The 26564-nt window shown below is 49.8% G+C and overlaps 9 protein-coding genes across 9 annotated transcripts; 5 read left to right on the plus strand and 4 right to left on the minus strand.

The window, feature by feature from the left end:
• Positions 1-330: 330 nt before the first annotated feature.
• Positions 331-1821, minus strand: N7489_009820 (Zn(II)2Cys6 transcription factor domain-containing protein; the record flags this gene model as incomplete). Its single annotated transcript, XM_056715570.1, has 4 exons — positions 331-813; positions 887-1222; positions 1282-1608; positions 1678-1821. The coding sequence occupies 4 exons, from the start codon at positions 1819-1821 to the stop codon at positions 331-333; spliced, it is 1290 nt and encodes a 429-aa protein (XP_056563192.1).
• Positions 1822-7312: 5491 nt separating this feature from the next.
• On the minus strand, positions 7313-9649 carry N7489_009821 (DUF2461 domain-containing protein; the record flags this gene model as incomplete). Its single annotated transcript, XM_056715571.1, has 7 exons — positions 7313-7522; positions 8231-8433; positions 8532-8602; positions 8663-8682; positions 8751-8855; positions 8917-9032; positions 9085-9649. The coding sequence occupies 7 exons, from the start codon at positions 9647-9649 to the stop codon at positions 7313-7315; spliced, it is 1290 nt and encodes a 429-aa protein (XP_056563193.1).
• Positions 9650-10394: 745 nt separating this feature from the next.
• N7489_009822 (uncharacterized protein) lies at positions 10395-10779 on the plus strand (the record flags this gene model as incomplete). The annotated part of the gene is made up of 2 exons (XM_056715572.1): positions 10395-10456; positions 10581-10779. The coding sequence occupies 2 exons, from the start codon at positions 10395-10397 to the stop codon at positions 10777-10779; spliced, it is 261 nt and encodes an 86-aa protein (XP_056563194.1).
• Positions 10780-11493: 714 nt separating this feature from the next.
• Positions 11494-14245, minus strand: N7489_009823 (uncharacterized protein; the record flags this gene model as incomplete). Its single annotated transcript, XM_056715573.1, has 6 exons — positions 11494-12324; positions 12392-12703; positions 12778-12840; positions 12905-13321; positions 13402-13607; positions 13678-14245. The coding sequence occupies 6 exons, from the start codon at positions 14243-14245 to the stop codon at positions 11494-11496; spliced, it is 2397 nt and encodes a 798-aa protein (XP_056563195.1).
• A 2143-nt stretch (positions 14246-16388) lies between these two features.
• On the minus strand, positions 16389-17234 carry N7489_009824 (actin-related protein 2/3 complex subunit 4 family protein; the record flags this gene model as incomplete). Its single annotated transcript, XM_056715574.1, has 7 exons — positions 16389-16397; positions 16452-16496; positions 16549-16855; positions 16917-16967; positions 17028-17093; positions 17153-17181; positions 17232-17234. The coding sequence occupies 7 exons, from the start codon at positions 17232-17234 to the stop codon at positions 16389-16391; spliced, it is 510 nt and encodes a 169-aa protein (XP_056563196.1).
• A 327-nt stretch (positions 17235-17561) lies between these two features.
• On the plus strand, positions 17562-19397 carry N7489_009825 (ubiquitin-specific protease UBP6; the record flags this gene model as incomplete). Its single annotated transcript, XM_056715575.1, has 3 exons — positions 17562-17577; positions 17629-19284; positions 19336-19397. 3 exons carry the CDS (start codon positions 17562-17564, stop codon positions 19395-19397), a joined length of 1734 nt encoding a protein of 577 aa, XP_056563197.1.
• Positions 19398-19709: 312 nt separating this feature from the next.
• N7489_009826 (PaaI family thioesterase) lies at positions 19710-20624 on the plus strand (the record flags this gene model as incomplete). The annotated part of the gene is made up of 2 exons (XM_056715576.1): positions 19710-20129; positions 20247-20624. The coding sequence occupies 2 exons, from the start codon at positions 19710-19712 to the stop codon at positions 20622-20624; spliced, it is 798 nt and encodes a 265-aa protein (XP_056563198.1).
• Positions 20625-21388: 764 nt separating this feature from the next.
• Positions 21389-23507, plus strand: N7489_009827 (putative MFS drug efflux pump; the record flags this gene model as incomplete). Its single annotated transcript, XM_056715577.1, has 8 exons — positions 21389-21538; positions 21591-21669; positions 21724-21782; positions 21836-21992; positions 22046-22425; positions 22477-22849; positions 22910-23040; positions 23097-23507. 8 exons carry the CDS (start codon positions 21389-21391, stop codon positions 23505-23507), a joined length of 1740 nt encoding a protein of 579 aa, XP_056563199.1.
• Positions 23508-23740: 233 nt separating this feature from the next.
• N7489_009828 (ribonuclease P/MRP protein subunit POP1) lies at positions 23741-26452 on the plus strand (the record flags this gene model as incomplete). Its single annotated transcript, XM_056715578.1, has 2 exons — positions 23741-24097; positions 24149-26452. The coding sequence occupies 2 exons, from the start codon at positions 23741-23743 to the stop codon at positions 26450-26452; spliced, it is 2661 nt and encodes an 886-aa protein (XP_056563200.1).
• Between the last annotated feature and the right edge of the window lie 112 nt (positions 26453-26564).

Here is a 26564-nt window from a genome sequence, read left to right on the forward strand (position 1 = left end):
TTCAAATTCGTGCTCGTGAAGCTCGTGGGTTCGCGTTTTATGACCTTATAAATAGATCAGAGAGTGATGTTCTTGTCGCGTTCATCGTCCAGGTACTCGTCATTGTCTGGAATGTCATCCCGAACTCCCCTTGCAGCCTAATGCGTCCACAAAGGTCCGACGAGACCTCAAATCTTCCTTAAAAATTCCAGCACTCGACACATGGCTCTCGGACCGTGTGGCCAGCACACGGCCCATTCCGATTGATCCCCATTCCTCACCGGTCCCGCGTCGCATTCTTTGTGCGTTTCCTAGTTTCAACTAGGATGTCAAATAGCAACGTAGGAATTACTATTGCGGACCGCGGCGGTTCAGCGCGTTAAGCATGTCACTGTCAGTGCTGGAACGGCCTTGGGAATCGCCAGGGTTCAGCATATCGCGCACATTCAATCCACCTCGTTGCGAACCACCGGGGGTAGAGCTTGGCGGCGGTGTCACACCCCCTGGCTGAGGGGTGCCACTTGACTTGATTGGCGCGCTGCCCGGTTGAGCCTGGACTACTGGGGGTACGCTGCCCTGGTGGGGAGTCATAGGTGCCTGATGAGGCTGCATAGGTGGGAAGGGCGAGCCGTGAGGTGAGGAGGAGGGGCGTGCATCGTAATTATAAGCTGATGGCGGCGAGGTGCGTCGATCGTGAGCAGGCGGAGGGGGATATGCGTAAGGGCTTGGCGTAGTGTGAGTTTGGTATCCTGGAGCAGACCCAGCGGGTGTCACGGGAGCCAGATTGGTCGGATCGGGGTACTCGAATCCCGAGTTTGAGCCGCGACGGTGTCTCTGCGCATCAAAACATCAGCTCGGATTTCTGTTTCGTCCATCCCTCTTACCAGAGGGGGAATGGCAGCCTTACCGGATCGGGCATGCCTGACGCAAGGGGCAGCGGGGCACCATCCATGGGAGGTCGTCCGTTTTGATAGTACATCCCTTGGGGCGGCGGCAAGGTGGTCTCCGGACCCTGTGGCTGCTGTTGAGGGGGCAGAGGTTGTCCGTGGGCGCCATACAGGACAGGCGGTGCACCGCGACCCCCTGGTCCATTCTGTCCAGGTCGTAGATGAGGGTAAGCGGTGTGTGCAGGCACAAAGGCTTGGGTTTGCGATGAGACCGGAGTGAACATGCAGTCCTGGTTGAATCGAACACAGTTGCTACACCGTCCATCTGCGGAGGTCTCGAACCCCGAGCAACGAATCTGTCGGGTAGAAATTAGTGCATGGTAACTCGGACATGGGGAGGAATCTCTCCCCGTACCTTCCGGCGCCGACAGTACCGGCATGCAATGGCCGTTCGCTGTCGCGGAGCTGCTGCTTGGTAAGGCCCTTGTCCTGCTTGGGGTCCATATGCATCGGCGCGATAAGGACCCGGCGGAGGTGGGAGACGGTAGGGATCTTGCGCTCCGTGGATAGCATTCATGGCTTGTGGATGCGGATACCTTGGATCGGGATACTGCGCCGGGGAATATTGTGACGGGGCGTACTGCGGAGGAGGGGGATACTGCGATGGCGCGTATTGTGCGGGAGGGGGATATTGATAGGCACGGTCCTGGTCAGGTGGCGGAGGGTAGGAAGTCGGCGGATACTATGAAGCTATCAGCAACCGGAGCCATCGAAAAGTCACAGCGCTGGGAATCTCTGAGACAGGACATACTGGGTAGGAAGCCTGGTCACCCGGATTGTTCCACTGAGTGTCTCTTGGGTCTCGAGGATCCTGGCGATTTGGATCACCCTGACGGCTAGGGTCGTGATCGTTGGGATTGCCCGACATTTGTGTTGTTGGGGGAAGACCCGACATTTGTGTTGCTGGGGGAAGAATAAGACGAGGTGAGTCAAGGATGCAGGGATGTGACGTCGAGTTGTAAAAAAGGGAGATCGAATCACACGGACAACGTGAGCATATCGCGGTCACGCAGGGGAAGGGGAAGAAGGGCAGATGCAGGAAGATCCCAAAAAGAACGGAAACAGAAAGGAAAATAGGAAATAGGAAAGCAGACGGGGAAAAAAAAGGAAAAAAAGGGAAAAAGGAAAAATAAAAAGACAGAGCCTCGGTGATTATGACGTGAGCAGGTATATAAGGAAGTTGAAAACCCCACGACAAGATAAGCAGAGAAGAGAAGAAGAAAAAGAAGCTCAGATCGGAATGGGCAGAGAATAAAGGAAATAAAAGGAAATGAATTATTTGATTGGAAAAGCACAGGGGAATTTTTAGAGAACGGGGTGGAGCCCGGGCAGCGCGGGCTAAAGCGGCGCCAGTGACCCATAGACATGGAGGGGGATTACTGTACAGTGTATCTATACGCTCGTGGACGCCTTGTATGTAACAGGTTGTGTGTCCATGTCGAATACTTGCATGGGTACATCGAGTACGATGACCTTACATTACGCTCTCATTTCGTCAAGTGAAACATGGGAGACAAGGCTTTGAACCATGGATTGCAATTTAGGGTACCAGATTTCCCGTTGCTATGAAGCCGAGAACGGCGACCGCTCTTATTTTCTGATTTCACTTTCATTTCCTTTTCATTTCTTTTATTTCTTAATTTTATTTTTTTCCCTTTTGTCCCCAACTAGCAGTAGCGCCCGAGAGTAAACTTTCCACGTTTTGCCACTCTACAGTGTTACCGAAGAGTACCTACAGAATAATAATAAGAGCTCTACATGATCAGAACGATTATTCCAATTGTCAAACTTGACATCATCAAGAATGTGGCAGATGACCTCTCATTTGCATGGATCAATCCATGCACGTCAATTCCTCCGAGTGACCCTTGTTGCGTAACCCGTCCATGGACGAACGACCGCCTCGGACCGTAGTCGCACAACCGCAACCGGCCCCGCGGAACCAGGATCATTTTCCATGGCGATGGGTTCGGGTCGGGGCGACACATTCCCATGCGCATTGAGGTTGGTTTGATGTATTTTATTTTGTTTTAGTCCAACCATTTAATGACAGTATTATACACCTTGTAGTGGTTTTTCTTGCCCTGACCAGGACTACCTAGTCCATCAAAGTACATGAAACTACTGCATGTAGGGTACTCTGAAATAAAAATTCAAGCGGTGAAAGCATGGCGATCAGACTTCAGCTGAGGAAGTGGGGTTCAGCTGGACCACTCGCCACTCTTCGACACGGATGGAGCATCCATAGAAGGACCATAGTTGGATAATGGAAGCATGGCGCGAAGTCTGTGGGAGGAAAAAGTGTGGCGAGAGCGGATCCCTTAATTTCTATGACTGAAATGAACCAGACTTTGGAGGACAAGAGGGAGAGAACGAAGGGGGTGGAGTGCCCTAAGTTCCCAGGGCTGTAGCACTGGATCCGGAAAGCCCATAATGAGCCAAGGTAACCTGCATTAGCGCTGCGCTGACAGGGCGGGTTCCTTGTCCAAGAGCCACAACCACGTTGTACGGGGGGGGGACTATTTAGCGTACGCCCCCCGTCACCGCCAATCCCTGATGAAGTTTTCAGCCCAAGTAATTTGCAATATACCGGGAATGTGGGTTCTGAGATATATAATATGAATAATAGCAGATTGTCATAGCGACGGGGAAAAGGGTAAGGCGCCCACCCACGGAACCATGGAATTCATAATATGTCGAGTACCTACCTAAGTAGGTAAATCGTAATAATACGAGTACTATTGCTCACAGGGTTAATCAATCAATTTTCGGGGTACTTGTCCCACGGGCCGCTCCGGCCTTCCCGCCGATCTATGCATGTGTGCCATCTGGCAAAAATACCTCGGTTGTTACAGTACAGTATTTGTCTGCATCTCGAGTTCGCATATATCTTCTAGTCTATCATTATAGACGTCATCTATATAGTTGCATTAGATACTTAAATATACATTATATGGTTATTGCAATATGTGCCTACTAAAAATAGGTCCATGCATATTGTGCCCCGTTGAGATTTCCGTTTTCATACGTAGATATAGTACAGTGTGGGTAATACGGAGTAAAACGGCGTACAATGGAGTACCAATATAAGACAATCCTTTGAGGCCACGTTTTTTGAACCCAATCGACTGCATTGCCGTCCGCGTCTTTCCGTTCCCCACTCTCAAGCGTGGCCTGTTCAGCTTTGTCCCTCTATTCTAGCGTACTCTCCGGAGACTCTCTAAGGTCCACCCGATCCAAAGATGCTGGCCACTCGATGCTGTTTGTCCTGGGGACGCGCTAGCTGTTCCCAAAACTAGCCCATCCGACAGGGGCTGAGCGCTGCTTGTCGAAACTGAAAGCCCAACGCTAGGGGACCCATTCCGGGCCCTTTTTGCAGGCTGCGACGTTCCATCGTAAAGTTTTTATTATTTTTACAATATATCGTATTTTGTACTTTTTTCTGGTTTCAACTTTCCATTTAGTGTAACTTATTTTTTTATTTTCTATATTCCTTTTTAAATTTCTCTTGAGTTTTCATTTCGATTCTAAGGTTTCTATTAGCCATAGAACCCCCTCCTTTATCCACACGGGAGCGCGTCTATCAGCAAGTATGGAGACGGGTCGGGCACTAATAGGCGCAGCCCGCATGTCGTTACAGTCACGGGAACACAATATGCACCAATGTAGTAATGGGTAAATAATAACAGGGAGGCCAAGGTCTGTGCTAGGGATCTGACGTGGCGAGTTTTGTCCTGCACTGTGCCGGAACGAGGCAGTGCTTTCAAAGTCGGTGTACAACAAACTCGAACGTGCAGGTCGTGTGATGAGAGATGCCTGATGACTACCTGATCCTGGGAAAAGCATATGCGAGATCGGCAAATCATCATTAGCCGAGCCATTGATGTTTCTTTGCTCTTTTGTTCTTTCTCTCTTGGGCTTGGACAAGTTCATAATTATTATTTTTCCATCTGTGATCCGCGTAAATGTTCGCATCTGATTGGCCCTTCCTATCTTGCCTGGTCACATAGGTGAGACTAAGACTAGGATCATGCTGCACGCTTGACCTCCCCAACTCTATTCGGGCGCCATTCGGGAGACAAAGCGAGTCAATCTCACCTTGCTTTTTCTGGATGCTGTTTGCCAAGTGATTTCTCGGGATCGTGCGTGGAGCTAGTGACTTTGGCATTTAATTAATATATATATGCGGCTTAACCGATTCTTTTTTGCTTTTTTCAAGTACCTTTTGCTTCTTTCGGCTTGTTTTTGACTTTTCGCATTTGAAACCACCTAGGTGTTTTCGGCTAGATTGGTACTGTATGTTGTGTGATTTGCATACAGATGCACCTAGGGCACAGTACAGCAACTTAACTCAACTGCAGGTGCCTCATAAAATTGACTGAGACTCTCTCAAGGTTTTAAAGGCAGATCCCCGCACGTCAAGGCACCGACCTTGATCCCTGGGTTTGTATTGATTGGCTGTTCGAAGTCTCGACAAACATCATGCTTGTCGATGCAGCATGGCTGAACAAACAAGACAAATTCTGACATGTGATTATTTCTACCCTAAACGTTTACATTAAGTGTATACCTACCTACCTACCTACCTACCTAGGTATCTTGCGAACCCCGAGCGATAGAATACTTGGTATAGTTCGAGGATACAGACTTTGGTTCCGGATATATATCTAGGGAACAGCCATGAATATAATTAGCATTAATGCACGCAATTTATAGACCTACGGTGGCCATTGACGGTGAGCTCATAGTCCTAAATATATATCCCTTAAGCAGTCAAAGTAATGTTTCATATCTCGCAATACCTGAGTAGGTATATCTTATTCTCCATGTGTCTAATGGTCTGGGGCCACCACCTTTGAGCTTTGTGCCCCAAGTGTTTACAAAACCATATACATATATGTCAACTTATTCTCTGAGCATACGATTGCGTACCTCGTATCAATTTTTGAATGATACAGTCTTTGTGATTGGCAGGCAACTTTGGAACACCATGACCCGGGGTCTTCGGGACCAGTTCCTAACACTAGTGGGGATGTAAGTCTTGCGATGATACGTGAAAATCCATGACAGTATATTGACAGATACTGACAGACAGAACATAGCCTTGGGTGTAGCTGTTCAATTTATCTGCATCGTAGGCAGCCGAGTATCGAGTCGATGCATGACCACCAAGACATGCTGGACTGATACCCTTGGACCCTGCCCAAAGTAACAGCATCTAAGAAATAAGACTCCGCAATGCATACTCCGTACAAAAAACATGCAGGGTGCACTTTAAAGAAACAAAACAATATCACCCAGTCAAATAAATGGAGTCCATTCCAGAGAAGGAAGGTGCTCATCCCAAAAGTCCAAAGTTTGGGACGGCGGAGTAAAACTATCGGGGCAATCCACATTGCCTGCAAGCCCAAGTTTAGCCTAGCGGGCATGCCCGACAACGGGCCGAACGCGGGCGCTTGCGGTGGCGACATCATGCGCGTCAACTGAGTACTTCACTGAATTCTGAAATTTCTGTATTCTCTTGTTTGTATAACTATGCTGTACATTTGGGATTTGGCTGGGGAGGAGAGGGTGATTGTAAAAAGGTTAAATTGCATGTTGCACGCGAGGGGCTTCGCAGCCATTGGGTGCTGACACGGGTAGCAGGATTGCGTCGAAGTGTCTAGAACTGTATGTGTCATGCTGAGGGGAAATGCAGTAGTGATGTCTCAATTTGGAGCATTGCCCGCCTGCTGTAGTCGTACGCAGTGTGCAGCGTGCAGCAACTAGAGGTGATATGACTGCAGAGCGAGTGTTAGGTACGTTATTTGGCCCCGCGCCAGTATTGGGCTGCAGTAGCAATCCAGGAAATGCGGCGGGGATTGACGAAAGAAGCCATGTGCAGGAGGCGTCAAGGTGGGGGATGAGATCCCGGTTTCAAGTCGGGGAGTTGCGAGACAAAAGACCCGAGCTAAGGCAGATGTTGAATGGGAAAAATAAAATGGAGAAATTCGACAGGTAACAAATACGAACAACTTCATTCCACAATCCTCTTACCACACAAGCATGCCCAGAAGTCAAAGGGAAGGTAAAATAGAACAGATTGACCTCTCCCCCTTCCCGAGGTCCCGTCCAATGCCAATTAGGCGCGGGTGATTTTCCCCAATCATGTCATTGATCGGGCATCACCACACTATTGAGATACGTCACCTGCTCGAGAAACGAGAAGCGGTCAGCGGTCAGCAATACAAAGTATACAGCATAAAGGTTATTGTCTGAACACCCCTTCCAATTCCGTCAAAGGGGAAGGGGGAAAAAACAACAATAGTAACACCAGCGCTGATTTGGGTGGGTAAAAAAGGGACGGCTAACACCGCCAAAGTGGCTAGCTCAGAATGGAAAACAGACTAGTCAAGAGGGGGGCAAAACCGGCGGGAAAGGGAAATCGGGAATCGATAGATTGGACAAAGGCTTACGAAAGGCTCCATGACCCTAACCAAAGCAGAAATCTTCTCTTGTGCATCGTCTCCAGTGAGTTCATCGTCCGCAATGGGCTTTCCAATAGTGAAACTGCGTAGCCGAAGTAATTTTATGTTCTTGTTGTCTGCCTCGTAACCCTAGAAGGTGTGTCAGCGGTCAAGAAACCTTGGAATCCCTTGGATCAGACGTGGATCCTGGCGCAAGTGTGAACCATGGAACCAAACTCGACGGCGTGGGAATAAATCCCATTCTAGCAAGTGCGATTCCCCCATTGAGACCAGACTGCCAAATTGCTTTCCTGGGTTCCATGGTTCCATGGTTGCGTCCCGGGAGCGAAAATTGGCCTAAAACACGGGTTGGTCTTTCCCGTAACCCCGTGCGCGTGTCTTCCACATCTCTTTCGATGTTTTGACAAGCATTTGGGATACTCGGATCTCTTAGATTCTCTCAAGCCGTCATGTGCCAGTCTTCCTTCGGATCTGGGTGAGAACCCGTGGTCGCGCCTACCAGTCCGACCAAGGCATCTCTTGGTCAACCAAAAGATTTGGTCTCCATGATCTCATCAGACCATGCCGTCAAGCCTTGAAGATGGTACTGGTCGATGAGGATGGGAGTAAATTCCGTTTCCAAGACCAATCAATCCCGGTCGGACGATGGACACAACCTCGGTAGCGAACCTTGTGTCCCCTGTCTTGAAGACCTTCGCGTCCCAGCCCATAAATAATAAACAAACAGCTGACAATGCAACCAAAGCACAAGGTGATGATGGGGAGTAAAGTCTGGCTCAATGGGCAACATACTTCACATTGGGGTCAGGGGGAATAGAAAACAGAAAAATTCCATACCTTGGGCTTCGTCTTGAGAGCAGACTCCTTATTGTGATGCGTAAAAGCATCCACAACCGCATCGTCATCGTCGGAAACTCCCTTCAGAAACTCACGTCGCATCTCCGGCGCCCGGAGTACCTCCTTCAAGCCAGCCGAGTTCTCGTCGATGTCCTCCCGCAGCAGTGCAAGTGGCTCTGACTCCGGATTCCACAACCCGCAGCCTGTACACAGCGTGGTATTAGCCGCAATGGATGAGAATCACGAAAGCAAAGGCAGGATAGCGACGACAACAGTGGGAACCAGCCGGGGAACAACCTACCAACGAAACAAGAGGCTGGCTGGAAGTGGACATAGTATGCTGCGTACGGGCCCTTCTTACCAGTCCGAGACCTTCACCGATGTTAGGTGACTTGTCTCTCCTAAAAAAAGTCATTGAATATCAACACTTACCAGGCAGCAGAGAAATGCGTCTGTACATTTTGGATTAGCAAAAGCACCGCTGACAGCCCATAGTACCATTCGCATACCCGCCACATACGTATACGTGCGACAGGGTCATCGACAAGACTCGGGGAGGAAGATAGCCTACCTTGTATGGAAGTGGATTCTTGCTGAAGCGAACATCCCTATGGATGCGGAATACCTGGGACAAATGGTTATGAGCGCAAGTCACAAACAAAATACAGGAGTAACCGCAAGCCTACCAAGTCCTTCACAGGAAGTTCCGGGATGGTAGCATCTATCTCTGCAATCTTCGGCGTGAGGGAATCAACGAATGTCTCAAAATCCTTCTTTGCCGCTCGGTAATCCGGATCATGCGCTGCGCAAGTCAGCCAGCAACTCGATAACTGGGGTGTATGTGCGCTTCTCACCTTTTAGCCACTGGCGGTCATTGTTGGTAGCTAGATCGATCAAAAACAGCCTGGTATTGGGATGCAGCGTCTCATCCTGGTAGGGAATCTTCCCCGCCTCTCGAGCCTTGGGCTTTGCGATGATAACTTCTTGCCCGGGCTCTAGGCCCGCTCTAACACCCTCGCGCCAGAGCTCCTGACCCTTTATAAGGTCGTTTCCGCCGCCGGTGCTGTGTCGTTGCTTCCCCCTCGCGGTGGGCTTTTTCCTCGCATCCTCGTCGGGGTCGGAAAGTTCTTCCGGCTCCGCATCCTCGGCGGGGGATTCCTCCTTTGCTTCCTCATACAAAGAGCCAGAGGACCCCCCCGCAGAGCCGTCGGACTCAGAGTCGGGCTCATGGGAGTCTTCCGGCTCGAAGTATTTGCTCTTGCTGGTCGTAGACTTTGCCTGGCGGAGGGACAGGTCGGCGTTTGACTTGACCCGTTTGACCCCCGGTCCGGCGGCGGACAGTCTGGCTGAAGCGCGTCGCTTTGACGCCATAGGCGCTTCAGGCGACGCAGGATCAGGCTGAGACGACCGTCGAGGCATACTTAGACAGATGAATTGAATGAGAACGATTGAACTTGACAGAGTCTTTCTACCCCTTCTTTTTCTATATGTTGAGTCAAAAATTTCCGATTTTTGTATTTGGCAACTTGGAAATCAAGAAAAGCAGAAAAGAAGCCAAAAATACTGTAGATGAAGACAAAAGTGATAAATCGAATAAAACCAAAAGGGCCCGCATGCCTTTAAAACCGCCTGTAATATACGGCTCCGCTTTTAGTACTCCCTTACGGTTTTGTTTTTTTCCCGTTTCCCCCCCTCCAGATGTACGTATGTATCTTTCGTATTTTGAGAACAAAATAATGATTAAAAAGTACATATGTATTGTAAAGAATGCCAAGTTGAAAACAGCTGTCTGTCCAAACAACGACCATACATTCAATGTCCCGATCTCGACCTATAGCTGAACGAATCGATCAGGGATGAGACATGTATATCGGTGGTCGCTTTGTGCTGACCACTAGTATGAGTAGCTCAGCTCGACATAGAGCCGACTTTATGAAGGGTCGCAGAGGGTCATTGACTTGACTGAGGACCCCCGAACCACTTGTATGAGGTCTCATCCTGTCTGATATCTGGGACGCTTGAATGTCTCTTGTGCCTTTCTCCCAGTCCTGAACCCATAAATACGGTCAGCATAATCGGAATAGGCGTCCTTGCATGGTATATAGCGGTCGTAAGGTGCCCGAAATAGATGAGGATCATGCGTTCGATCTGACACGCTCCTGCCATGAGCATATCAGTGGATCTCGTCGTCACCTTGACGGAGGCTGTTAATCTGCAAAGTGAAGCGTTAGCTGCGTCTCGTTATGATCGTTAATCCAATATAACCTCCCAATCGACTCATCTGGTACCGACCAATGCGCTTGGCTGAGTGGCAGTCATGCTCACTCTGTCTCTTCAACCGTATTTATAGCTTGCGTTCGATGGTCTCTACCAAGGGCAGATGGTTGGCTGTCGACAATGAGAGCTTAGTTGGTAGCAGATGCGGTCTGCGTTCCCACAACTTGGTCACGAACGTATGTTTTTGGATCCGCCGGCAAGTGCTGGTAGATGCTTCGTTAGGACCGACCTTGCTGCGTGGTCAAACACAAGTATGTCTGGTGGACCCATAATTCTAAGATCAAGAGATAGAAGGTAAATCAGAGCAAATAACTGAAAAAAGACACCGATGTGATCAAGGCAGACAGCAAGTAGGAGGTTAGTAACATTGAAAGTATTGGCCTACTTCCTCACCTGGGAAACAAAGAGGTGACGCTGTGAGATTGCCCTGGCCAACATGGCCTTAGTGAGCTGCCACCTAATCCTGATCAGTCTTACATTGGCGTCCTACTATATGCATGTTGCCGCATAGCCTACATAGTCTACAAACAGGCAAAACAACGCCCGCTTAAAGAAACCCTGCCCAAAGCAAAAATAACAAGAACGCAAGAAGTAAAAGCAAACGCAAGAATTCAACGCAAACGAAATCTAGCTAGTCAACTAAGTAAGAAGTGACATCAGAGCTAGAAAAAAATGAAACTCAGATGAGTTCCAGTCACAGGGAGATCTCGCAAACTGGCCAAGCATATCCCGAAGGCAGCAGCCATGGATGGTCGACCTCCCTGGAAGTAAAAAAAAAGAAAACTCAAGACAAAAGAACAGGAAACAGCGGAGACAAGGGTTTTCTGAGTAAACCTGGTGGATGTCTCCATACATCCACGCAGGAAAAACCGGGAAGGGAAAAGACCAAGAAACAAAGAACCAGAGAAAACAGCAAGACAGTTACCGGTCTGATGGACCAGCACTCCTCACGGGAGGAGTGCTGGTCCATCTTCCACCACGCCCGACTACTTCTTTGCAGATCGGGTACCGCGACCAGCAGCTCGGAGCTCATCAAACACCTGGCGGTCGAAGTTCGACAGGCGGGCGGCGTCGGAGCGAGAGCGATGGCTACTGGGAGCAATCGAAGGGCCAGGTCCAAAAGGATCAGAGGACGACCGAATGTTCTGAGCGGTGGCATGAGGAGCACGGTACACAGGCTGGAAGTCAGTCTGGCCCTGAGCTGAGCCAACCGCAGGTGCCTCCTGGGTCTGAGGCATGCGCCAGGTAACCGATGGCTTACGGGCCTTGGCTGTATCAGACCGTTGGTGCGGCGGAACGTAAGGAGGAACCGATGCGCGAGGACGGTGAGTCGGGGTGTCCAGCAGGTGTTGGTCAGCATCAAGTTGCCGAGAAAGACGACGGGGATTACCGGGGACATTTCGGTTAGCATCATGGTTACTGGGACCGCTAGTAATGTTGCTGGCAGTTGAAACAGTTGAGGTTCCCTGAGGAGCAGGGCTGGGATTCATAGAGCCAGTGTGGGATTGTGAAATGGTGCGCTGGCTATCAACTGAGGCAACACTGTGGGTTGGAGACGAACCAGGAGCAGTGCCAATGGTCGAGACGCTGGATTTCCTTCTGTGAATTTGCTGAAAGCCAGTGATAATGAACTTCCGAAGGACACTGGCTTCATAGATAATCGCATCTTTGAAGACCTTCTTACGGGCAACGTCTTCGCCCCACTCAAACCAGGACCTTCCGAAGATTCGCAGGATCTCAGGGTGTGTATGCTTGTTCCGCAAACCGTCATTCTCGGTGCGCAGAACCGAACCGTGGGACATGACGTAGGCATAGTACTATACCGATTGGAGAATGAGTTAGCAATCTTTCAGAAGAAGACAAAGTCTCAATCATATCTCATACCTGAAAGGCAGCAGTACGGTGTCCAGGGATGTAGGTGAGAGTATCAAATGGGAAATACAAGCACCAGTCATGGTCCAATGACACAATTGCTCTCTGCTCCTTTGAATGCCAAGCGAAACAGTATTTCATGCGTGGGTTGAAAGCCGGGCAACAGATGCCTGCATGAACCAACTCGTTGAGAAGGCGAATATCCAATCCCACCGTGTTTCCTCTCTGCATGCGCTCTACCAGAGCCTTGATCAGAGCATTGAGAGTATGGAAAAGAGCATTCCGGTGATGAACAGTGTAAAGGTCGGTCGCGTACCACGGGAACTATAGCAGAGGACAAAGAGTGTCAGTATAACGTGGAAGGGCAAACGGAGATGTATAGACAATGAACGACTTACCTTCCAGAGTGTGGTAATGAACGACTCATAACAGCGTTGTGGAACCTTGCAAGCAAATGCACTCTGTAATATGTCAGAAGATCAGCGACATGAAAAATGGAGAATATAAAAGCGAAGTCAGACGTACCCGGTGAGGTTGTTCAGCATGACGAGTTAGACAGAAGAGCTCCTCGTCAGTGAGAAAGCCATCAAAACCGGTAGACCAACTGTCTTTGTTGACAAGCTGGACAGGCTTTCCACCCTCCCACGAAATGCACTTCGCCCGGGGAAAGACAGCCTTGAGTAGCTTGGCCGGGGTGCTGAGTTCTATGTCAACATGGCGGCTGCCCATACGTGGGGCGCTGCCAGCATCATAGGCACGGCTGACTCTGTTAACGGTATCCTCAGCATCTTTCTGTGTTGGAAATTCAACATAGCAGTCCATGGTCTTGCCAGTGGACCGTTCCATGATGATGTGAATGGGACATCCTTGAGAGGATGGGAGCAGGTTAGCACCGCGTCCAAGGAACGAGGCAACCTCCTGACGAGTCACGGTGTACGGGATCTGGGTATTGTAACTACTGTTAGTAACAAAATATTGAACGAAGTATCAGCGCACACAGAATATGGTGAAAAGTAACTCACGTTAGAAATCATTAGAACGCCATTACGAGAAGGTGGCTGCATCTCAGCGATGCTACCATACGGGATGCACGATTGCTGAAGCAGTTCCTCGATTGAGAAGTTCTCAAAACGCTCGAACTCCCCATAATTGGAGATCACACCCGTTTCAAATGGCCAGCCCATGTTGGTGGCGTTCGGTGAAGATTTGTTACGGTCGAAGACGTTTGCTGTAGTGAGATTGCTATCAGCGAAATTCAAACAGTTTTGATGGTGGTGGTACAGCCAAAAGATACTTACTGTGTTGGAACTGGCCAGCAAAGTCCACAGGATCGTGGACTTGAGGTATGGTCTCAAGGGGAGACTGATCGAATTGGGATTGAAGGCCAGGTGAACGATAGGCCTGGGGCACAAATTCAATAGCTCCAGGATTGTATCCAGACGCTAACTTAAGATGTTGATTCGCAGAAGGACGTATGGTGGAAGTGGAAGATGAACTTTGATGGTGGGAATGAATGAATGAGGATGGGGTTGAAGAAATGGAAGAAGTGGGAGACTGAGAAACCTGAGCAGAAACCTGAGCAGAGACTTGAGGAGGAATCTGAGGAGGAATCAGTTCTGGAGGAACCTGGGCAACAAATCGAGCAGGAGCCTGCGTGCCCAAATCAGAATCGGAGTCAGATTTCTTAAGAGCAGGTGCAGATGCAGGCGACTGAGTGTCCGTGTCGCAGACAGTAGTGGTGGCAGTCTGTGAGTTTTGTTGAGTATCTTCATTGAGAGTCAATAAATCAAGGTCCGCGGTCAGGACACTCATAGTAGCAGGCCAGTCACCCGTTTTGGGCATGTGCTCAGACGTGTTGTTCCTCATTTTAGGGCTGAGAACCGATATCAGATGAAACAGATAGTGCGTGGAAACAAAAATATTTTCGAGTCTAAGTGCGTGTGGGTAAGGAAAAGCTATTTATACGCGTGGGTTTAAGGTATGTCGCGCAGGTACGGGTCGTCGGGGTAAGAAGGTACCTCAGTGACGCCAGGCACCCTATAAAACCCTGGATTTTGACCTCAATTTTCTCGATAAATTTATACGGTATGCTATTTTTTTAATATTTTCAGATTAGAAATAATGAGCTAGAGTAGTATATATGTCGTTTTCTTCAACACTGTCATTGTGGTGATATTTAGAAAAGTATTAATCCTCGAGGCTATCAGGACGCTGTCAAGGTACGTATTTACCACGACGCACTTACCTCCGCGGCAATTTATTATTGCCACGCACCTATTCCGCATTAACCAAAATTCCACACCCTTCTCGAAAGTATTTCCATTTCGTCCAGCTTTAAGTTAAGCATTTATTTACCACGCACTAGTACACCCTATACCTGCTTTTCTCCACGCATCCTACCCAGACAATATTTATTCTCCACGCACTCTTCCCATGTCGTTGTTGTTGTTGTTGTTGTATTAGTTAACGTCCGGGGGAGCAAGGGCGTAGCCCTGGCTCCATCTACCTCCCTAGGGGTATTGGGACGTGCTAAGCTATGGAATTATGTACATGATTGTGCGCCCATAGAAAGCAACTCCTTCTTTAATGATGTGGTGCTATTAGCCCTAGTTCGCTGCCCGTCCGTCCCCGCCGGTTGGGATGGATGTAGTAGTTTCGGAGGCAGGGGGTCCCCGCTGTGGTGTTCGCGAGCATGAGCTCGGTCGCTGGGCGATGTACGCCTGAGGTTTATAGGAGAGGGGCATTGCCGCTCGCTAGTTTCGCGCCTATAGAGGCCGATAAGAAAGGAAAGTTGTTAAATGAGTGGACTTAGAAGGGTAAAGAATGAGGTGTAGGGAAGACAAAGGGAGGTGAGGGGAGAGAGAGTGTGGGCGCGTTAGCTTCCCTAGGAAGGGGAGCCTTGTCCCGGAGAGGTTATCTTATGTAGATAGTGGCGTAGAATCCGGTGACACGGAGCAGTTCGCTGAACTCGGTAGGGTCGAGCTTGCGAAGGTATGCTACCGTATCCTCTCTGTCTGCTGGCGGGTGTGGGGGCCGAGAAGGCTAGCTTCTAAAGCTACGCTGTGCCTTCCGGCATAGCGCGATATGTTCTGGTGTCTTAGCTCGCCCGTAGGAGTAGGTGAGCTTAGCATCTTCGTGGCGGAAACGGCGGTGATACCAGCTGAAGTCGCCATGGGAGGATCGGAGTGCAAGCTAGCGGTGTAAGGTCGGGCGACGGAGATCAAGTTCTGGGAGGTCCTTGATCTCGTAAACCCCCTGCCAGCGCTGGTACCAGGTGGATAGCTTGGGTGATACCTTCTGCCACCACTCGTGTCGGGCCTCATTGCGTAGGTCCCGGTACACTGATCGGATACCACTGATTGTGGGTAGGGCCTGGGGGCCTGAGCCCTGCAAACCATGGAGAGCGCCGTGATCGGCGAGTATGTCTGCTGCTTCGTTGCCCTCAATGCCCGTATGTCCTGGGGAACTCTTCCCATGTCCAATAGTCCACAGGTATCTAATCGTCCTCCTGTCCTTGTTTGTGGCATTCTTCACTTTATCCTTAAATTACGAATTATTGTCATTGTAAATAGACTTGGACCTACATAATAGCCTGTTATTAGCATAAAATGCATCCCCTCAATGATATCTCTTGGCCCTGTTAGATTGCTCTGAGCCATGGAACTTGTCTTGGAGAGATATGTATTATGTCACTGTTGTTAAGAACGTTGTCTCTAACGTACTTTCTTCTCCTTCATTTATTATTTATTGCTATGGAGACAATTCCCATCTTGATGGGGAGTACCAGGTCAACAGTAGGCTAGCATACTCGGCGAGGCACTACGCTGGTGGATGGGTTTACTTTGCTGCAGAAAGTAGCGAACTTAATCTGGACAAAAGAATCTATCGACGGACATCGGTATAAGGTTCTCTCTTAATCAATGCAAGCCTATGTTATCTGTACAGGAGTAGAAAGTGGGAAACACAGGACCATTCATTATTCGGAATCAACAAGAAAACGCTGGGCAATTTAATCGAACTAAACAATAGTCAGCAAGTGAGTCAATGGTGGACAATTCAATATATAACATACCGGTGTCAGGAAAGACTCGGCAACAAATCGAGCACGGGCATTCAACTAGTGAACTGTTTAGTAACTTGCGACGGAAACGATGCATTCATACACATACGAAGAGCTTCATCTCCGAAATCTCCTTGTCCACCTCTTCCATGAATTCGATCACAAAATCAATTAGCTTGTGAGTAAGCATCTTTTCCGTGTGGAAGTTCGTGATGAGGAAACTGATGTCATATCCCTCTACTGGCTTCCGGCGCAAAATGAAGAAGGATTCCGCTCGCTGGGTGAGGAACCGAGTAAATTTGTGGACAAGAATGTGCTCGATCTCATCTGCCTGCTTGATTCTGATACTTATGCGCACAGAATTGTAGCTTGGCTCAATTTTCACCTTTTCATTTTCATTCCTGCTGATGTGCAGCCTGGAAAGCCATCAATACACATGACCAACGGACCTTGGGGAAAAATGAGAGTCAGACGTACGGGTTCAGTAGGATCTCGGGCGAAGAATTTGCCTCAACCTCTGGGCAGTTGCTGGTGCAAGTGAGTATATTAGCATATTTCCTGTCTAACATTTGCAGCATGTCAACTTACTGCCGCTCCGATGTCTGAGAAGCGAAGTTGGAGATTGTAAGAGCCGCGGTCAAAGAGGACCGAACACTAGTAAAGTAAGTGTGAGCAAGCTTGCCGCTGAATACTTGTCAAAGGTCGAAACACACGCCTGAAGGTAGGGCCGGAGGGATTGACTCTGATAATCGATTAGTATAGAACGGGCTGACTGATTGGAGCTGTACCCACCATGGTGAGGGGTGTGTGTCGAGGCCACGAGGATGTAATTTGTCACAGAGGATAAGACAGCAGGGAGCTGGTTGAGAAACAATTGGAACTAGTCCGTGGTGAGACCCTTCAACCCAAAGCAGTGAACGAGAAAGGCACTTCTCTGGATAACAGGTTGTTCTAGGCAGAAGAGGAGTTGACGTCGGGGCGGGCGGTGATGATAGTGGTTGGGCGGTGAGAAAGCCCCCCACGCTTCCTGATCCCAGGCTGTTTACCATTTGCCCCAGCAATCGCAAGCTCTTTCAAGCTGTTTATCTTTTTCACATCTTCCATCCCTACAATTTATTGAAAATGGCAGCTATACCGAGTATGTATGCACGTATTGGCAGTCCCTGCACCATTACTAACAGATACACAGTTATTGTCAAACACGCCGGCAAGCGCCACGAAGTCGAGCTCGACCCTACCTCCAACGGTGAAACACTCAAGTACCAGCTCTTTTCCTTGACTGGCGTGGAACCTGACCGCCAAAAGGTTTTGGTCAAAGGTGGCCAGCTTAAAGATGATACACCTCTTTCGTCCCTCAATGCCAAACCCGGGCAGATGTTCATGATGATGGGCACCCCATCGGGAGGTCAAGGTTCTGCTGACCTTGGTCGGCCAAAGGAGGCCGTCAAATTCCTTGAAGACATGACTGAGGCTGAGGTGGCACGGCAGGAGGGTGCTACCCCTGCCGGTTTGCAGAACTTGGGGAACACATGCTACCTCAACTCTTCCCTACAAACTTTGCGGAGTGTCCCGGAGCTTCAGGAAGAGCTCATGCGGTATCGACCAAGTGGGGGGGCTGGACAATCGAGTCTGTCAGACCTCAGCAGCTTTGGTATTGGTGGCCTTGGAGGTTCTCGGGATTTGGCGGCTTCTTTGCGAGATCTGTTCAAGCAAATGTCCGAGACACAGGAGGGCATTCCTCCACTGATGTTCCTCAATGCTCTCCGAGCCGTTTTCCCTCAATTCGCCCAACGTGACCGAAATGGACAAGGATACTCCCAACAGGATGCCGAGGAGGCTTTCTCCCAGATCTTGAACCAATTGCGGACTAAGTTGACCATCACTGAGGGCGAGGGAGAGTCTGCCACTACGACCTCATTCGTGGATAAATATCTCGCGGGGCAATTCGAATCTGTCACCGAGTGTGAGGATCCCGCCGCTAAGGAACTCGGCGAGCAACCCAGTCAAACTTCTGATGTTTTCTATAAACTTGATTGTCATATCGGAAAAGAAACGAACCACCTGCAGGATGGAATTTTGGCCGGCCTCGAAGAGCAGATCGAGAAAAACTCTCCTCTCTTGGAGCGCAACTCCGTGTACAAAAAGCGTTCTCGTATCGCACGACTGCCCAAGTACCTCACAGTTCACTTTGTCCGATTTTACTGGAAGCGCGAGACCCAGAAGAAGGCTAAGATTATGCGCAAAGTGACATTCCCTGCCGAATTGGACGTTGTGGAGTTTTGCACCGATGACCTCCGAAAGCAGCTCATCCCTATTCGTGACAAGGTTCGCGAAATCCGCAAGGAGGAACTGGAAGTCGAACGTTCTCAGAAACGCCAACGAGTTGCCGAAGAGCGTGCAGAACGACAGGCAAAAGAGACCAACCTGGGCGAAAGCATGGAGCCAATGCAGAAAAAGAAGGCTGCCGAGGAGAACAAGTCCAAGGTCAACGACAAGGATGGCGATAGCCAGATGGAGGAAACTTTCAAAACTGATGCTGAGTACGAAGCAGAAAAAGCCGAATCTATCCGCATTGCGAAGAGAGAGCTCCAAGAGCTCGTCAACCAACGGGGTGCCGGAGACAGCGGTACCAATCAGTCAGGCCTGTATGAGCTCCGTGCCGTGATCACCCACCAGGGTGCGAGCGCCGACAGCGGTCACTACACGGCATATGTCAAGAAACAGGAGCGGGGTGATCCTCAGACAGGCAACAAGCGCCGCGAAACGGACGACAAGTGGTGGTGGTTCAATGATGATACAGTTACTGAGGTCGAGGCACAGAAGATCGAGACCCTTTCGGGTGGTGGTAAGTGAACCGCATCCTACGATCCAAGATCATTTCTAACGACATATCTAGGGGAATCACACTCCGCGCTTATTTGCCTCTACCGTGCGATTGAGCTGCCCAAACCCGAGTAAACGGGTTTGCCTAAGCATCCGTTCACATTTGAAAGGAATCTGCAAATGTTGCCTCTAGATGGATAGAAACGATGAACATGAATGATGCTCGTCTCAAATGCCCTTAACTGTTACCAATTGATCGTCTTTTACCTTGCAAATACATTCTGTAGTCCCCGTCTGTGTTTAGATTTCTTCCTGCCTGGAGACCTCGCACCTGGCGATATATGACTAATGGAAAGTGCACGTGACCTGATTGAGCCTCGGCCCGAATTGTCCAAAGCTCCAATTAAATCAACATCCTAATTCTAGAGGAATGGCAATGTGACCACCATGATACATTACCGCAATATCCTCCAGTTGGCCCTTCGCCAGTACTCAGGACAGACACGAACTTTTTGGCGACCAGCGGTCCGAAACGTCAGCACCGCGGCACAACCAAATGCCTCACGAGAACCATCGCGTTGGACGCGCCGTCTGATCTATGGTGGCATATTTGGAACGCTTGGCGTTGGTGCAGGGAAATGGCTGGACAACAAAATTGCAGCGCCAGCGGTTCCTGGGTCGTTGGAAGATCAAATGGAGATTCAGGAAATCCAGCGGGTGTTTGATATTGGACTCCCCATTGTGCAGGAGCTGCGTCGTAACCCCGATTACGTCGAAAAGGATGTCTACGAAAACTTCTCGGATGAGCACAAAACTCATCGGCTGACATCAGGGCCCTTGGCTGGCAGTAGGGGCTTGGGATTACAGGTTGGTCTCTCGTTTTCTCATTAGGGTCCGAGGCATGTCCATCTTACATGGATGCCGGACCTTTTGACTGCCGAACCTCGGGATCCCGCTTTGTCTAACTATTCTCATATTTGACAGAAAGTTTTCTGGAATGACAAAGAGAAGAAACTCATTAGCGTGGTCTTCTTGGGACCAGGCCTCGAAGGCTGGCCAACCATGGTCCACGGTGGCGCGCTGGGCACTGTGATCGATGAGAACCTGGGGCGCGCAGCCATTCGGCATTTCCCAGCACGCACAGGTGTCACTGCCAACCTCGAGCTCAACTACCGAGCGCCGGTCCACTCGGACAATTTCTATACCCTGCATACAACCCTAGATCAGGAACGGAGCACGGATACCAAGGCATACGCCAAGTGTGAGGTCCGTGATATGGCAGGCCGATTATGTGTTGAAGCAACAGGACTTTTTGTTGTCCCCAAGACACTCAAGCTGAGCAAGGTTGGGGAATATTTCTGAGCTGCAGAGATATACACACTTTACTGCTGGACGGCTTGAAGTCTAGGAATACGCGGCTGTTCTCGATCGTGTGGCTTCTTCTCAGCTTCGGCCGAGGTTGTAATAGACTCAACTCCGGCCTCCTGGTCCCCTTGGAAGGAGTCAACGGAAAAGCAGGAAGCTAGCAAAGGGAAACCAGGCCTCTTATATGAACTATTTCTGTACAGATATGCGCTATCTGATGACTTCTTACAGATACAATGTCTCTTGTACATCCAACGATATCAATTCTATACTCAAATTTTCCCGGTGTCTCGTTCTTGTTCCTTTTTCGGATTTCGGGGCTGATCCCCATTCTGGCATCGGCCTCCGGAGTGCCCCGTAGACTCCTGGACCAACTGCCTCCACCTCCACGTTTCCTCCCCCGCATTTCCCTAGCGTCTTTGTCCAAGATCACCGTTATGTATGAGGGAATTGCCAAGCTGCCTCGGTATTTTCTGGATTTCAAGCATTACTGTCCCGGCTATTATTCAACGCTCATTAGCTTGTTTTTTACTTCCCCACTCTGATTCATTACATCCCCGAGGACAATTCCATGATATACGCCAACTGGCTTGAGCTCAAGTGAATTTATATCCTCGTATCCTTTCTTCGAGGCTCCAGATTTAATTTTCAATATCGTCCACATTTCAGTCGAATTCGAATTACATCCAATTTTGTTTGTGTTAGGGCCAGAGACAATCCCCCCTTTGCTTGCAATTGTGCTGCCCTGACTCATGCTCCCAATGGCGGAATCAATTCAATCGAGTCAGCCGGTCGAGGAGAAGGCTGTGATGCAACATCACGAACACATTGACACTGCACAGCATGGTCACCAGGAAATGACCAGACCGGGCTCGGAGGAAGGTATGCATGAGTCTGAGAAGGATATCCCGGTAGGATTCGGTTGTTCAATTTGCGGTTACGACAGTACTGACCATTGGAAAGATGACCTTCCGCCGCTTCATGGGATTTACTGCCATGGCTTTCTTGTGGACTGGGAGTCAGATCCCGGTATACCTCTTTGGTACGTCAAAAACAACATAAAAGCTATGATATGATTTTGATGCCTTCTCATTAGGCGGTATCCCTCCCTACATCTATGGAGACATTGGTGGAGCAGACCGATGGGTCTGGTTTGTGAGTACATACTCATTGAAGTATAGGTTATCGACTAACGAGTTTCTGCTTAGGTTCTTGCCAATTTGCTCGGCCTTGCCGGTGTATGCCCTTTTGTTGGGTCTCTATCAGATCTACTCGGACGCCGCCCAGTCGCTATTATTGGAGCATCTCTGATAGTTATTGGAATGATCATATGCAGCACAGTGCACACAATGAACAACTTCATCGGTTTGTATTGCCCGGATATCAAAGCATATAGACATTCACTGACATGGATACAGCGGGAATGGCCATCGCTGGTGCCGGTGCCGGGGTCAATGAACTGACAGCACTGGCTGCAACTTCCGAGATGGCGCCGACTCGAAAGAGAGGAGTCTATGTGTCAATCCTTATCTTCACCATCCTACCATTTTGCCCGTCCGTGCTATGGGCTCAGCTTATCGCGTATCACAGCCATTGGCGCTATGTCGGTGCGTTCTGTGCTGCATGGAGCGCCTTTGGTCTATTGATCACGATTTTGTTCTACTTCCCTCCGCCACGAGTCAACTCAGCTGGTTTGAGCCGGAAGGAGATAATTGGACGAGTCGACTTTGTTGGTGGATTTCTCAGCATCACCGGTCTCATTGTCTTTTTGGCCGGCTTGCAATGGGGTGGATATATGGTATGCTTGAATACATTTCGTCCGGCGCTATATCTTACTGATATGATTTAGTATCCATGGACATCTGCCCATGTCCTGGCACCATTGATCGTCGGGTTCCTTCTGCTTGTTGCTTTTGCTTTCTGGGAAATTTACGGAGCTAAATACCCCATTTTTCCATCTCGCCTCAAGCAAGAGCCTCGAATTCTAGGACTTACCCTCGTGATTACTTTCATCTCTGGTGCCAACTTCTTCTCCGTGCTTATGTTCTGGCCCACGGAATCGTTCAATGTCTACGGTCATGACCCAGTGGATGTGGGTGTTCGCAGTATCCCTATTGGATTTGGGATTATGGCAGGAGCTTGTATTGTGCTTGCGCTGCTAAGTGTGCTTCGTGGACACAACAAGGAGCTCTTGATCGTTAGTAGTGTGCTGATGACTGCAGGTGAGTTTTGTCTGTGGCTATAGGAGTCCCCAAAGGCTAAATTGTTTTTTCTCATAACAGGATGCGGTGCTATGGCTATCGGCCGCACCGATAATATGTATCAGCTCTGGGGAATTCTCATCCTTGCTGGCCTTGGAATTGGAGGGATTGTGGTGCCAGCCTCGATTATTACCACAATCATTTGCCCGGACGTGAGTTGTCTTGCTGGATGGGAGAGGATTTGCCTACTGACGTTGGCTTTCGCTAGGATCTAATTGCCACTATTTCTGCGCTCACCCTCTCTATTCGCGTGGTAGGCGGTGGTATCGGCTACACCATTTACTACAATGTCTTCATCTCGAAGTTTGTCCCAGCGGCAACACATTACATCGGTGGTGTGATGATGAAAGAACTCAACATCACCGACGTCAAACTGATTGGTGAAGCAATTGAATTGACAGGTGAGTCGTTGCTGGGCGAGCTGCGCACAATCCCTGGTATCGCTGGTAATGAGACTGCATATCAAATGGTAGTAAGGGCTGGTCAGATTGCATATGCTGAGGGGTATAAATGGGTATACTATGTCAGCATTGCATTCGGTGGCGTCTCCATTGTGGCCGCCTGTTTCTTGGGCGATATCCAGAAGTATATGACAGACCATGTTGCCGTGGTAATGTGAGGGCATATCCCAATTGCGATTTATGCGAAATATTCTCACTTGCAGGATATATCTTAATTATGAGAACAATGTCTCTAAATGTGATGGGAAGATACATACAACATATTCAAGAACGAAGATAATATGTAGTAAAAGAGCCGTAGATAAGATCAACATGGGCCGATCATGACGCGCCAAGCCCGGCAACTTTTTTTACTCGCGAACGTCCATACACGCAACTTCAATCAGCAGCCATGACATCCCACCCTTCCGCCAAGCGGAAACCTTACGCTCCCTCAGGTCCACGTGGCGCAGCCGGGCCATCTCGTAAACGCGCCAAAACATTTGATGCGCGCACCTTGGCTGTGCAGTCGGCCGACGCCGCTCTCTCCGCCACGGGCGAGCTCGATGTCGCCGCCTACTCTGCAGCTCGGGCATTTGAGATCCAGGCTCTGGAGGAGGGGATGCAGCGCTCGAAAAATGCGCTCACGACCCGAGCCTTCCAAAAAGTTCCCCGCTCCCTGCGGCGGCGGACGGCGAGTCATAATGTGAAGCGAGTCCCGCGGAGATTGAGGGCTCGAGCTAAGCGAGAGGTATTTATTGACAATGATGTACGAATTGCCAAATGGCCATTGACTAACCCGCTGTCTCAACCATGTTAGATGGCCGAGGATAACACACCTACTGTGACGGCGCGCAGACGCAAGCCATCCCGAATGATGCGCATTCGACTCGATACCGCTCGGCGGCTACAGGCTATAAACTCGAAAACAAAGGCCCGACGGGCGGCCGCAAAACTAAGGCGAGACCAAGCGAACCAAACTTCATTGGAAAAGGAAGGAAGTCATGCCTTCGATATTGCGCCACGGGTTCCCAAGATCAAGAAAAACAAGCTGTCGAGACCTCTTCCCGCAGAGCCTAAGTACCGCAAGCGCCAGAGATGCAAGACATGGCTACCTACTCATCTGTATCATGCAAAGCGAGCTCATATGGCGACGACAAAGGATCCGATTTGGCGTTTCGCTGTTCCCTTATGCCCCACCGAGAAAAGCTATCGGCCTACTCACCGTGCTCGAGGCGCCCGGGGTGCCGTGGCGTGGGATATGAGCTATATGTCTACTATACAGTTAGAAGGAGCGGAACCAGCTATCCAGGCTGTCCTGATGGCAGTAGGTGTCAAGGGGGACAATGTATGGGGCAGCAAGGGGAAGAAATGGAGAGCCGGGACTCGGTCTCTACAGGCCTGGACTTTTGAAAAGGACCATACGAAACGTCCAACTGCACCGGTAACATTGATATGGTGTGCCAAACAGGAAGATGTTGAGATGGTTGATGCCGACGAGCCTCAGCCCAAGTCATCTAAGAAAGATCACCGAAAACTTTGGATTAGGGTTCATCCTTCGGCGTTCCTCCAGCTGTGGACGGATGTCCTTGCGGTATCGAAATCACAAAACCCCCCTGTCATGGTCGAGGACCTACGATTCGAAATTGGCAGTATTGAGATCACAGGGCCAGGGTCAACTGAGGCCTTGTTGTCGGCATTGAAACCGATTATTGGGCCAGATGGTAATGCTTCATCACCACAGAGCCCGGAAGCCATCTGGCCATCTCTTTTGGGGGTGTCGAATCCGTCCTCACTACCGCATAATGCCCTGCTCTCTTTTGCTATTTCAGATCCTCGCCTGCATTTCCCACCACGAACACTTCACGTCTCCGACAACGAATCCCACATGAATAACCTAGCTATGTTACTTTCCACATGGCACCCGGACAAAACACAAGGTCCCTCTAAGCTGTTCGACCGAACCACTCGGTTAACAGCGGCTCGTCAGCTCCCGAGCCAGAAGGCTATCAACCGGCGTCGCACTCTTGCCGGTCCGGGTGAATATCCGCCATCCCAACCATCAGACCCTCAAATTCCGATCATGATACTCGCGAACAAGCCACAAGCCCGGGCCAAACGCAGCAATGCCCCAGGGTCCTGGACCGTATTACTACCATGGAAATGTGTTGTCCCGGTTTGGTATTCAATCATGTTCTACCCACTATCCAGCGGAGGAAACCCATTGCTTGGCGGGTTGAAGCAGCAGCGGCAGCTTGCTTTCGAAGCAGGCGAGGCGTGGTTCCCTGGAGATTTCCCAGGAACACGGGCTGGCTGGAAATGGGGTCAGCGTGAGACCCAGACATCACGACGTGATTGGGAGCGACGTCCTAAGGGGCGGCGTCCCGAGTTTGATAACATTTCATTGGGCGATGGTCGTCCAAAAGGCGAGATAGGCCATGGGTGGGCGTGTGACTGGGAAAGGCTCCTTCAAGGGCCGAAACAGGACGATGCTACGACAGGAACTGCCGATGGCAGCTCGGTCAAAAAGCCAACTGCCTCCAAAGAGGCTGACAAAAACGACCCCACTACTCCCATCATCCCACCTCTCGATATTCACAACGTTCGTCTTCCTCCGGCTGATACCTACCAAAGCTTGAGTAAGCTCGACACAGCATCCGTCGATGTCTCCACACTTGCCACTGTCTATCTTACTCTCACCACACGAGGCACACCCACCCCCCGTGCGCGGATCTACCGGCTTCCTACAGATCCAGCTCTACGCCAGAAATGGCTTGATCTTGGCTCGGCAAGGACCAAGAAGCCTGGACAACCGAAGCTCTCTAAGGCAGGAAACGCTGCGCCCGAATCTGAAGAGGCTCGGCGTCTCCTTGCCAAGGCTCTCATCTCAACTACTGATGGAGAACCTGACTCTGAGCCATTGGAAGTACCAACCGAAGACGATCTGATTGGTTTCGTCACTACAGGAAATTATAATCTTTCCGAAGGCAAAGGGACAGGCATTGGGTCTATCCAGCTTTCAAAGGTATTGGCTCCCGATGTCAAGCTCTCTGAGAGAAGAATGTGTATTATCCGGGCCGCAGGGGAGAAGAGCGGGCGTTTAGGGGTATGGGAATTCGTATGATATCAAATTCGATGAACCTTGCCCAGCAGTGGAGATGCCCAATTGTCGTTTAAACACGGTCTCTGCCCCAGTCGGCCTGAGACTTAGTATATTTTCTACTAGCAAAAGAATA

Source organism: Penicillium chrysogenum, assembly GCF_028827035.1.
Source record: "Penicillium chrysogenum strain IBT 35668 chromosome Unknown utg000005l_segment0_segment0, whole genome shotgun sequence".
NCBI lineage: Eukaryota > Fungi > Ascomycota > Eurotiomycetes > Eurotiales > Aspergillaceae > Penicillium > Penicillium chrysogenum.